Source organism: Prinia subflava, chromosome 2 (genome assembly GCF_021018805.1).
Source record: "Prinia subflava isolate CZ2003 ecotype Zambia chromosome 2, Cam_Psub_1.2, whole genome shotgun sequence".
Taxonomy (NCBI): domain Eukaryota; kingdom Metazoa; phylum Chordata; class Aves; order Passeriformes; family Cisticolidae; genus Prinia; species Prinia subflava.
The window spans coordinates 55,439,809-55,452,462 of NC_086248.1; the positions used below are offsets into that span (position 1 = coordinate 55,439,809).

At 44.5% G+C, this 12,654-nt stretch overlaps 1 protein-coding gene across 1 annotated transcript; it reads right to left on the reverse strand.

Annotated features, from left to right (window-relative positions):
• Positions 1–8,984: 8,984 nt before the first annotated feature.
• CCN2 (cellular communication network factor 2) lies at positions 8,985–12,081 on the reverse strand. The gene is made up of 5 exons (XM_063390026.1): positions 11,774–12,081; positions 11,444–11,666; positions 11,062–11,313; positions 10,625–10,836; positions 8,985–10,306 (listed from the first exon to the last, which is right to left on the reverse strand). The coding sequence occupies exons 1-5, from the start codon at positions 11,831–11,833 to the stop codon at positions 10,010–10,012; spliced, it is 1,044 nt and encodes a 347-aa protein (XP_063246096.1). The 5' UTR covers positions 11,834–12,081; the 3' UTR covers positions 8,985–10,009.
• Positions 12,082–12,654: the final 573 nt, after the last annotated feature.

Below are 12,654 nucleotides of genomic sequence, written 5' to 3' on the forward strand. Positions count from 1 at the left end.
AGATGATATAGAGGATGGTCCCAGTACTGAATCTTGAGGAACACCAGTCATGACCAGCCTCCAGCTGGATGTAAATCCATTCACCACCACTCTCTGGACTTAGCCATCCACACACTTTTTACCCAGCAAACTGTGCACCCACCCAAGCCTTAAACAGCCAGTTTTTTTGGGAGAATGTTGTGGGCAATGGTGTCAAAGGTTTTACTAAAGTCTAGGTAAACAGTGTCCACAGCCTTTCATAAAAGAAGTGTGGTCAAGCAGGATCTGCCTTTTTTAAGCCCATGCTGGTTGGGATGATCCCTCTGTTTGTGTTGTGATTGCATTCAAGATCTGCTCCTTGACCTTCCCTGGAATCAAGGTCAAACTGATAGGCATGTAGTTCCCTAGATCTCCTTCCAGCCCTTCTTGCAGATGTGTGTCACGTTTGTTAACCTCCCATCTAGTTGTTGTGAGCCTCTGCATTTGTGGCACTCTGGCAAAGCTGTGCTTTAGCACCAGCCTCGCTCTAAAGCTTGACAGAGAATTCCTTTGAGTCTCTTCAAATGTCTCTGCTGCAGGCCTTACCTTTGCCATCCTTCATCTGTGCCAGAGCCTCGAATTTCTCTGTGGCAGAAAGCACACTGCTTGAGGGTGATGAATTGATTTTTAAGTCTTGTGACTTGGCTTCTAAGTCTTGGGCTGGCTGCAGAAGATGGCACAGTCTACTATAAAAAATTAATTATGCTCTTTGTCAGAGTCCTGTAACTAGGTCTAAAGCTGTATTTAGTCTCTTTACATGGAAAAGGAAATGATGTACACTTGATTCTGGTGTTCAGAATGAATTGTTTATGGATGTATAGATACATTATTCTTTGAATGAATAGCGAACACAGATGCATTTGCTGGTGATATCTGGCCCTCTTCTGGCCTGATCTGGAATAACTGGGAAATGATCTGTCACGCTCAGTGTAATTTTGCAAGGAAACGTGGCCCTAGAACAGTAGAAATCCAGGCAAAAAAAAACCCAAAAAGAATGTGCTTTCTTGGCCTTCTTATGAGGTATTTTCCATTCTTGTAATTATCTAACACACCTAGTAGAATTTTTGGAGATGAGAGCAGGGAAAACCTGAATTACTCAGGTGCAAAGAATCAAAATACTGAAGAAGAAGGTCATGCTATCATTTCCCATCAGCAAGGAAGTTTTTACTTTCATATGAATTACTGTATATCCTGTTTATGAAACATACCAGTGGAACTTTCTTGTTCAAGTGAGCTAAAATCTCTTAAAATACACATTGCCGTCTCCCAGTGCCGGCTTCAACAGAGCAGAACTGCATTGTGACTGTATACTCCATTTAATTACTTAATTGTTCTTGTGATGTCTTGCAGAAATGGGTGTTGTCTTGGAGATTATGTACTATAAACCAGGTTGTCCACAGCTTTCTGTCAAACAAAACAAACCAAACCCACAAACAACACGCCCCCCCCCAAAAAAAACCCCACAAAAAACCACAAAACAAAAAAACAACAAAAAACCACCACAACCCAAACCCAACCAAACAAAAAACCCAAACAACAACAAAAACACCCCAAGGTTTTACAGTAGGTTTGGGTTAGATCCAGAGCATCAAAGACTGATTTAGCAGACCAAATCTACACAAAATGGATGTGACTCATTGTCTATGCATGTTGAAGAAGTCAGGAGGGAATTTGTCTCTTTCAACAATTTAACCCAAAAGCTTATTGTAACATAATTAGTCATTTGGAAAAAAGGAGATGTAATTACATAAGATAATTTTATGGATCTCTAACAGATCCCCAAAACCTACACAGGAATCTGTATCCACCTAAGGAGGTGAAGCAAGCTCTGCTCATCCTGAAAGTTGAACCACGGAGTGTTGATTAGTTTTTAAGAAGCATGCAAGATAAAATGCAAGACAATTAAAATATACTCTCCTTTAATACTGTCTTTAATAAACAAACCCCTCTTTCTCTGTATTTTTCCAGGTACTTGCTGGTGAAAACTGTTGTAATATATTGTGACATATTATAGTGATTTATTCCTCTGGGGTAGATGCCAAGCCCTTTGGAGGTTTCATCTTGTTTATCTTCAATATAGATAACATTGATTGCATCAATGATGCAATGATATCTAAGCAAAGCGTGGTGCTCAGGCAGAATTGTGTAGCTGTTACTTTAATTCACTTTGAGAAAAGAAAAAAGATTCTTATGTTTCAAACAAGTCTACTCTTACATGATGTCAGATCAGCCCTCGTAACTAAATAGCACGAATTGTTTCAAGTGAGTAATCAAATGCCTTCCACCAAAAAGAGCGGGAGCTTGTTTTAGCTTCGTAGGTACGGAGGCAAAGTTCGCACCCAGAGCAAGAGGCGGCTGCGGAGCTGCCACACGGTGTCAGTGCGATGCAGAGAAAGAGCCCGGGATCGTTCCTGTGCTCCGGCGAGAAGTCTGGCAGAGCCCTGTGCCAACTGGGACCTGACAGGGTCTTTGTAGCAATTTGGTGTTCCAGGGGTTGATACCCTGTGAGTTCACGTGGGATATTAAGTGCTAGCTAGGATAAATAAGGAACATATTGCTGTACTTCCTACACTATCTCAAAACAGCATCTATGAGAAATTATACGCTTCCAAGTTGCCTCATCAATGAAGCCACTTTTATCTAAATTCATGAAATAAAATGACACACCAACTTTTGTCTCCTCTTTGTTTTGGAAAAGCAGACAGACAAAATACAGGTGCCAGTGTTTCTTTATTTTCTGTCTAAAGGACAGGATGTTTTTGTACAATCCTACTAGCCTACAACTTGTCCTGGTGTGGATGTACAGAGCAAACAAATATTTGAAGATGGTTCAATGGGGTCTAATCTTAGAGAAATTTTAGGCATAACTATGGTAAGCTATTTGGAAGAAGACCCTGCTGCCTCTCACAATCAGCAGTAACCATAGCACAAAGAGATTTTATCAGCCAGTTTCTTGTTTGTCTGATTTGTGTTGTGAGGGCCATTGTGTTTGTCTGTGTGTGGTTGTTAACAAATATACATATTGTTTCTAAATTGTTTTATGATAAGGTCTGTGGAGAATGCCAGGCAGAAGCCAAAGAAAACATTACATAAATAGTCTCTAATTTGCTTCTCAACTGTATGAAATGAAAGCATTCTTAAGGACAGAAGAATCTTGCTTTATTTCTGCATGTGGAAAGTGCACCATTTCTTCATAAAACCCCCCAGATTTTACCCAGATAATCCCTGCACTCTTAAGGCTGGCTGTACTTCCAAGATTTGCCATGCTCATTATAGTCCTGCAGAAGTCAGAAAAGCCAGAACTAAAAACCCCCATTGCAAACAGTTATTCAAAGGGTGACATGAGCATACTCACACCTCTAAAGTAGAATATTGTATAAAGTGGCACATTTATATTATAAATGCATCTTCATGAGAACAGGTAGATAATACAGAGAGCTGCAGTGGGGATGTCTGCTTGTGTTAAGTGGTTGTGTGTGTGTAAGGTTAAACCTCACAGAACATCTCTAGTCAAGAAGTCTTCCCTGTTGACTAGGTCTAAGGCACCCTCTTGTGAAGTGGGATAGGCGTGCCAATTCTTCCCTAACACCATTTCCTGTTGTCTGTAATCAATTGACTGTAAAATAAAATGGCACTTCTAGAGTGCTCTTTAGTACTCCTGTGGATCATAAGGATAAGCAGCAATAAGCACCTTTAGCACAGCAAGAAAAACCAAATGTTGCTTTCCCTTGAAATACTGATCCCAGGTGACTTCTCACAGGTATTAGCCATGCTGGGATCCATTCAAGATCACTGCTTGGTGCATATTCTGATTTATGCAGTTCTCTCCAAAGTGACTACTCACTGGCTATGGAACTGTGATCACAAGAATCAATGGAAGGAAAGAAATATTTCGTTTCCATGCCATCATATGAAAATCCTTTGAGTCACAGGTGAAGAAAAACCTCAGTAGAGCAGATTCCCCCAGGTGGCCAACTACAGCAAAGAGATTGATGGGGAAACCCACTGAGAGACACTCATGGCAGTTCCCAAGATAAGATGAGCTGGCTTTCATTAACTCCTAACATGTTAGATTTCAGAATCTTGATCAACTTACTGATCCTGGCCTTTTTAACCTCACAACAAGCTTAGAATTAAAACTGTGTATAAATGGAAAAGTCCAAATATGACTTCTTACTTATTTCCACTGCTTTGTTAATTAAAAAAGCAAAATTAACATCATATCACAGTATATTAAGATTACATCTAATAACATCCCACATGTTACATTGTCTAAAATTTGAATAATATTTCAGATCTATTTTGAACCCATGTCCTTCTCTTTCATTTACCAGATAAACTGGCTTATCCCTTCCATAGTAGACTGTACTGGGTTATAATTTTAGCTGTTTACAGAATACTATGTTTCTTACAGAATACTTGCAGTTTGTGCTCCTGCAAGTTCTTATTGCCCAGCAAATGCCACAGTTCCTTTGTCCTCCCAAGAGCCCTCCAAGGCACACAGTCTCATGCAGTTCCCCTGAAGTTGTACAGCCTTAGGATTTTGGGTCACAGGTTGTCAAAACCAGTGTGACTGCAGTTCTGTTGGTTAGCTAGGCTCACCGGAGTCCTGAAATCCAGCTGAAAAGCTGGCTCTTAGCATTCAGCTCAGGAGCAGGAAAACATATTTCTTAGCTGCTGAAAGCTGCTAAATACCTGCTTTTAATAGGTCTAATTTAAGCCAACAAACATTTATTTGGATTGCGCATTTCTTTCAGTGGCTCAATTAATGGGGCTGAGTAATGAATGGAGGCACCACTGGATTGTATTAGCAGTGCAGTACCGTGTTAACAACCTTTTGGTCCTGCTCAGGAGGCTGTAAAATGCTTTGTTCCTCACAACATAAACACCATAATACTACTGTCAGGGTTGAATTTACTTACCATTAAGCAAATGTATATAATCCTGCAATTGGCACCGCCCCAATAACAGACAGGACCTGAGGAATGCTGCCACAATATGCAGCCAGATGTTTCAGGATGGGACACTTCAGAAGGGGTCCAAATCCTCTACTCTGGGGATGTGGGCTTGGACTAGCACAGAGAAGGGCTGAAAGAGCCAGGGCTAGCTCTAAGGAGTGCAAGCAGTTGTTCTCTGATGCAGCAGCAACACTGAATGGTGCAGTGAGATGGGACCTTAGTCATGCTTCTAAACTCTGCTCAAATGCTAAATGTGTTGAAGGCTTTAGTACAGTTTGGGAACAGGTTCCTTGAAGAAATTCCTGGTATTTCCTGGTTCCAGGCAGGCTGAAAAACACTGTGAGAATGTAGTGGCTTTTGGTATGTCCATTTATGGACATGAATCAAAGGAACTGCAGGGAGGAAAAAAAGTGGAAAATGAGAGGAAAAATAAGTTAACTGAACTACTTCCTCTCTCAGATTCTTCTTGGGTTTTGGGCAAAGCCTTACAGTGGTATTTCATCCCAACTTCTCCTTGCTAACTACTTCCATATGTGGGCATAGTATAACATCAGTTAAAGCCACATTTAAGCACTCTTTTTAAAGAACTTGGGTTTTTGGTGGTAGGATACAAAGTCGGAATGGTTGAATTATTATATATTCAGGTAAGAATATTACTGTTCCTTCTTACATTTAATGTCCTTTTCAGTATAATGAAATGAGAGCTTTCTTCAAGTGCAAGGTTTGAAAAAGCTATGCTGCATGAAAAAAAAAATACAAATTATCTAGTAAAGATCATGCTATTTCTAGCGGTGTCCAAAAGTCAGTTTTCTCAGCTGAGTCCTGTCTTTGTGAGACAAACAACTGGATACTGTTCAAAGACTTATTTGTTCCTGTGTGGTTGCAGATCATTAGAAGTGGCTCATTCTTGAAGACTTTTTAAACTAGTGTCTTTTGGATGTGTCTTAGCTCTGAGGAATCTGACAAATTTCCATCTGGACAGTAGAGCCTATTTCATATGAAAGGGCTATAATCCGTGTCTGTTGTTCACATCTGTATTGTGTTAGAAAGCTAAGCTGCAAATCCGTGCAAAAGTGTTATGGTACAAAAATCTGAAATACGATGGCTTAGAACTATTTCAAAGTATTTGATACTCTGGTCTGCAGCCACCTTGAATTTCTGTTTAATATTTAATTTAATACCTTTTATTAAATTAGTATTGACTTTGATTCTTTACTAACTGTATTATTAATCTAGCAGGAGATCTATTTAAAAGAGGCAATAATTACAATGAATATACTTTCATATATGAATAAAATATTTTAAAAATGCAGTAGCAAACCTGCACAATAGGATTTTCTGAGGATGCAAATAACCAAAAGCAGACTTTCAAAACAAGGTATTTTGAAAGGAACGTTAACCAGTGTTCTCTCCCATGTAAGTGACTTTGGACTTTTGAACTCAAGTTTTTATTCTTCCATCTATGCATCTTAGGCACAAAGAATGAAATCAGGAAACTTCTTTACGGTTGAAAGGCCCACATTGTAGCAATCATTTAAGATGCCATAAATTCCACACAAGGGCTCCTTTTTCCCAGGATACCTTAGAAAGAAAGCCTTACACACAGTATGATGCCTACCTACACCTCTAGGAGAGCTTACAACAAAATATTTAAATTCCTTTACCTTCAGAGATAAAACCTTCAGAGGTCTAACACCTCTCAAATGGTGTAAAATATATGCTTCTGTCAGAAGACTACACATGTTCCTGGAAAAAGGAGTGCATTCATTATAATGCATACCTGAGTTTTATGATCCCTGATATGCTCAGAGGAGAGCAAAAACGTGCTTAATAGATTTGCATATGTAGTATACTCCCTTATTTTAATTCACAGTGGCAACAGCAAAACACTATCAAAATATTCTGACAGGCCTCTTCTGTGCTCTGTTGGCCCCTGAAATAGTGCAATAATGTGTCAGATGGCAGGCAAGGCAGTTTCATCATCACATAATCTGGAAAAGGATAGGTAGTGGTCCTGGGCTGCTTTGGGGGAACCCCTTTGTAGGTGTCTTTCAGACAGCCCTTCCTCAACCAGAGTCCTGCTGTTGCTCTCTGACCCTCCAGCCTTGTTTGCCAGGCACAGCTGGACAACAGTGCCGGGGAGGCTACAGCGTTGTGTGGCTTAGGTGTTGGAAATACAGCCCACTTGGCAGAGAGCTGGGAGCAGAACATGGGTGAATCTCATGGGCCCATGGTCATGAGGCTCATGAGAAGGATGGTATTAGGAAATGCCATTCATTATAATATCTGATATTAATTAGTAAAAGACTGCAGGGCAGAGCTGTTCATCAACAGGCTTAAGCAGTGCCATAAGCACCTCATCTCTCACAAGAATTAATCCCAATCTGCCAGGTACATTGCGCTTCTCTCTGTTCTGGTGATCCTGAGATCTTCTACAGCAATGGTTATGAATGAAATCCAGGTACATCCTGTCCTTTCTGGAACTAGAAATGACAGTTTTATTGTTATTTGGGGGTGGAGCCACAGTAGCGGTCAGACAACCAGTCCTTCTTGGTGGTGTACGAGTGTTTGAAGTGTTTCCAGGGTGAACCGAATGGCACAGTATTCATAACCTGAAAAAAACTCAAAAAACAGAGAAAAATGCTGGAGAGTCTCAGGGATAATAAGAGCCAGAGGCTACCCAAAAGTATTTCACATGGGACATAGAAAGCCACTTCCTCAGGCCAGGAGAATTCCTTTTATTTTTTTGGAGGAAGGGAAAATGCATCTATGGCCTTGAGCAAAGCCTGGTGAAGCCATTGGCAAGATTCCCATTGACTTCCCATTAGTTTAGGGCTCTGTTGTTGATCATTAGTCAAAGCTGGTGTTACACTGATTTGCTGCTAATGCTAGCTGAAATCAATGGGATTGAAAGGTGCTCAGGAAGGATGGACATTTTTGTAAGCTAACACTCTTTCAGCACCAGGAAATTCCAGATTGAACTTGTTTGCCTGAAAAGGATTCTTGTTGGAGAGCATGTTTTTTTTCTCAAAAAAAGAACTAATGCTTCTAGTGCAAAGGTTAATTTTGAATTCAAAGAATCTCCTTTTCTTAAAGGGACAAAAAAAGTCTGTTATTAATGTAGGACTCAGAACAGGATTGAAGCTTTTCTTTTACCTTCAGAGGGATGAGGCAAGTGACTCAAAACTGTCCTTACAATAGTTCTTGCTTACCTAGGAAGAATGTTTGGACCATTATCAAAATGTGTAGCTCTTACAATACTTCTCATCCATGGCCTTGCAAGAGTTTGAACCCATGGATACTTTACACACATAATGTCACATATAATGATTTGGCCTCGTCAGCAAGGAAGACAATCTGCATAATTGCCACCAGAGTTCAGTGTTCTATCATACCACACTTGGGTGTTAATTCAAATAAAGCTACATCTAAATTGGCCCTACACTGCATGAAAGTTAAATCAGAAGTTTTTTATGAGGCCCTTCCAACCTGTAGTATTCTGTGATTTTTATGATACAACTCATTAGCTCTTCCCTGAAAATTGTACCAAAGTTTGGACTTCTGGATTTAAGTCTAGAGTCAAGAACAACTTCAATGCTTTCAGTAATTAAAAATATTTTCCTTACCTTAGCTGAAAACAAATCTTAACCAGTGGGACACCTCAGTGTAATTAAGCATGCTGTGTGGTGTATTACAGCAGCAGTTGAATACCATAGTGACCAGCTGGCTCCCTTCAAACTACATGGGATACATGAGGAGACCTGCTCACTTTCTAAAGGGCTTGGCAAACCAAGCCTGACCCTTCCCTCCATTCTACATTCAGAAGAGTAACAAACTACAGTTGGTTCACCAGTAACAGAATAAGCATTAGCTTATTCCTAAGTGTATGTGCCTCTGGAGAAACAACCCACCACCCAACCCACTGGATTTTCATCTAGTGCAAAAACAACCCCTTTAGAAACATGAGAAGGAATAGTGGAGACTAAAGATAAATGAAATACCAAGCCATTTATATAAAAAATATAAATACTTTATTTTCAACTAAAAAGGTGCAAACATGTAACTTTTGGTCACACTTCTCAACAAATAAACTGTCCAAAAAGAGCCATAGTCAAAGAAAGAAACAAATGCTCAAGTGGAAAGACTGATGAGCTACAGAATAGCCATTTCTCTTAAAGCCACTTGTCATATAAAGTAGTAAGTAAACATATTTTGCCAGACGAATGCTTTGTAACATTACTGGCACCTCAACTTCATCTTGACCTCAACTCACCATTTGGCCCTATCTGAACAATTTCCACTGGAGTATCTATTTCATGCTTTGAAAGCATTGTCAAACAAGCTTTAAGTCATACCTATCTTGTTCCAAAAAAGAAGGCTATCATTGAATTTTCAAAGCATTAAACAAAAGCACAAAACTTTAAATTAATTTAGATAACTGTACAAATATATATACACACAGTATTTACAATATTAATAAAAAGTAGCTTGTTACAGGTAAATTAACTGCCACAAGCTGTCCAGTCTAATTGACATGATTCTGATTCTTGCTGGCCAAGCCATCTGAATCAGAGTGTCAGAGCTGAAACATTACTGTCCTGACTAACAGAACACCTTCTACTTAGCACTTTGCTGGGTGTTTGCATTCCAGCTGTTGCTGTCTCTAAGCCAGCACCAGCAAACATGCTGGCTGGTCTCTTCTCAATTGCACTACTAGATGAAGCACGCTGTACCACATGAAGGGAACATTTGCTTGAATCTGCTTTTCCTGCCTGTTTCCCTTAACCCCATCACACCACCTCAGGAACAATATGTTCTGAAGCTTTGTCTTGCTGTGGTCCCACTGTCCATTTTACGTTCTTCTTCAAACCACCATTTGGGGTCAGTAGAAAAATGGTCTTAAGTCACATGGAGCAGTTTGTTGAAATTAAAAACAAAAAATGATTTAAATACCTTGTGCTATTGAATCATGTTTACAAAATGAGATGCAAATCAGTTCAAGTTGAGAATGTACTTAGCGTCTCCTTCTGGCTTTATGCCATGTCTCCATACATCTTTCTGTAGTACAGAGACTCAAAGATGTCATTGTCTCCAGGGCAGTTGTAGTGGCACGCGCAGGTCTTGATGAACATCATTTTCCTTTTCATGATCTCCCCATCAGGGCACTTGAACTCCACAGGGAGGGTGGCTGTTCTGTGGGGTGTGCAGCAGCGCCCGTCAGTGCAAACACCACAGAACTTAGCTCTGTAGGTCTTCACGCTGGTGCACCCAGACAGCTCAAACTTGACAGGCTTGGAGATTTTGGGGGTGCGAATGCACTTTTTGCCTTTCTGTAGAAAGTGAATACAAGGTGTTTAGAAGGCAGGCTTTCACAAAGCACACTAAGCTTGCAAGTTAGTGGTGAGCAGACATGATAATCCTTACTATATTATAACTAGACAAGATTGTCTTATACAGTGCCATAATACAGCATAAGAGAAAACTAAGGACATTTAACTGTAAATCGTGATCACCACTAGGGCAAAACTCAAATATCAAAGTAAACCACTTGCAACTGACTACCTGTCAGCACTGCACTTTTGTTCAATGTCCCTTCGCTAGTGGATGGAAGCAACCTAGAGCAGCATACATAAGATAATTGTATTTACCTTGATGTTCTCCTCCAGGTCTGCTTCACAAGGTCTGACCATGCAGAGTCTACTCTGTTTCTCCAGTCTGCAGAAGGCATTATCATTGGTGACTCTGGTAGAGATGCCCATGCCACAGGTCTTGGAGCAAGCACTCCACTCCGTGGTCTGCACCAGGCAGTTGGCACGCATCATTGTTGGGTCTGGACCATAAGTGTCTTCCAGTCTGTAAGCTGCAGGAGACAGAAAACCAAAATGAGACCACTGCCTGACCTCAGCCCTCTAAATGTTCCCTCCTTTTCCTGAGAAATTCAGGCAGCTACACTAAATCCGTGGGGTGATTCTACTAACTGCAGCCCTGCAGCCTCTGCCCTGTGTCCACTCAGCCCACTGCCTTCAGCCTGCATGCAGGACGCCCCCTTCCCGTGGCTGCCACCTGCAGAGAGCCCCCCACTCACCGGCAAGTGCAGGTCCCACGGCAGTCTGTTCTTTGGTCTCATCGCAGACCCACTCCTCGCAGCACTTTCCAGGGAGCTTCACCCGGCGCGGGTAGGGGCAGTCGGGGCTGGGCAGCCGCACGTCCATGCTGCAGAGGGGCACGCAGCCCACCGCGCCGTCCAGGCAGGTGCACTGGTACTTGCAGCTGCTCTGGAAGGACTCTCCGCTGCGGTACACCATGCCGCTGAACACGCACGGGGCGCCGTCCCGAGCTGCGAGGGGCAGGAGGCAGAGCGTGAGCCGGGCGGGCGGGAGTCCCGGCGGTTCCCCCTTCCCTCGCTCCCCGCCCGGCGGGACCCTGTTCCCGTCCCCGCGGCGGGAGCAGCCCCGGCCCCCACTCACCGGTGCAGACGCCGATTCTGCGGTTGGCGGGGGAGCCGAAGTCGCAGAAGAGCCCCTTGTGGTGGTCGCAGGGGTCGCGCTCGGTGCAGAGCTCGCCCAGCTGCTTGGCGCACACGCGGCAGCAGCCGCAGCCGTCGAGCACCAGGGAGACGCCGGCGGGGCAGGTGGGGCCTGGCCCCTCTCCGCACTGGCATTGCCCGCTGCACTCCTGGCCCTGGACCGCCTGCAAGTGCCGGGGGGGACAGAGAGGGAGAGAAGGGGGCGTCAGAGCCGCCGCCGGGACCGCCCGGACGGGGCAGGCGCGGCGGCGCGGCGGGCGGCAGCACTTACCGGGCCGAGGAGAGCGAGCAGCAGGGCTACGGCCAACGGGGCGAGGGTGTTGGGGACCATCCTGCAGCGGTCAGCGGCTTGTAGGTGGCGAGGCGGCGGCAGGCAGGTAGGTCGGGCAGGCAGCGGCGTCGGGCTGCCGGACGGCGAGGGAAGCCGAGGTGAGGAGAGAGCTTCCCGCAGGGCGGATCTCCTCGGCGGCGCGGACGGGGCTGCGGCGGGCGGTGGGCGCTGTGCCGGAGGGTGGCTGCTGGGTGCTGCGCGGCTCCGCTCTCCTCCGCTCCGTCCGACTGCGGCGGGAGAGTGGCTGTGTGACTGCCGAGTGCCGACACGGACGGCCCTTTATAGGCGGCGGCGGCGCGGCCTCGCCAATGGGCTGAATGGGGCCGCGGACAAACAGCGACATTCCGCGCATTCCTGCGCGCCGCGCCGCGCCGCCCGCCCCGCCCCGCGCCGCCGCCGCCGCCCCGGAGCGGCCCTGACCCCTGACTCCCGCATTCCTCCGGCTGCGCCCCCCCAGCGCACACTCTCCCCCCATCACGGTTTTTTATTTTTCGTCCTGATATGTTTTAAATGTGAGTCCCCGTCGCTGCCAGCGCTCCCGGCCGCCCCCGCCCCCGGCAGCGCGTTATTTCGAGGCGGGCGGCGGGAAGGTGCGAGGGGGGCGGTTGCCAGGGGCGTTCGGGGGAATCCGCTATTTCCCTTCCCCTGTGCTCCTCGCTCGCCCTCGTCCCTCTCTCGGGCACAGGGGACGCGGGGCGGGTGGGTCGGGGGTGGCGCGGGTACCCGATGTCCGGCGGCGAACGGTCCCGGCGCTTTGGTACCACCGAGAAAAGGTATAATTACACTACCGGGTATAAATTGACTCTGTGTACCCCTGAATC

Excerpts from the sequence above, each read along its gene's own strand:
- CCN2 (XM_063390026.1), bottom strand. The coding sequence starts at position 11,833 with ATGGTCCCCAACACCCTCGCCCCGTTGGCCGTAGCCCTGCTGCTCGCT. Across the intron at positions 11,314-11,443 it reads CAGAATCGGCGTCTGCACCG|CTCGGGACGGCGCCCCGTGC; the intron begins GTGAGTGGGGGC and ends TGCCCCTCGCAG. Across the intron at positions 10,307-10,624 it reads ACCTGGAGGAGAACATCAAG|AAAGGCAAAAAGTGCATTCG; the intron begins GTAAATACAATT and ends CACTTTCTACAG.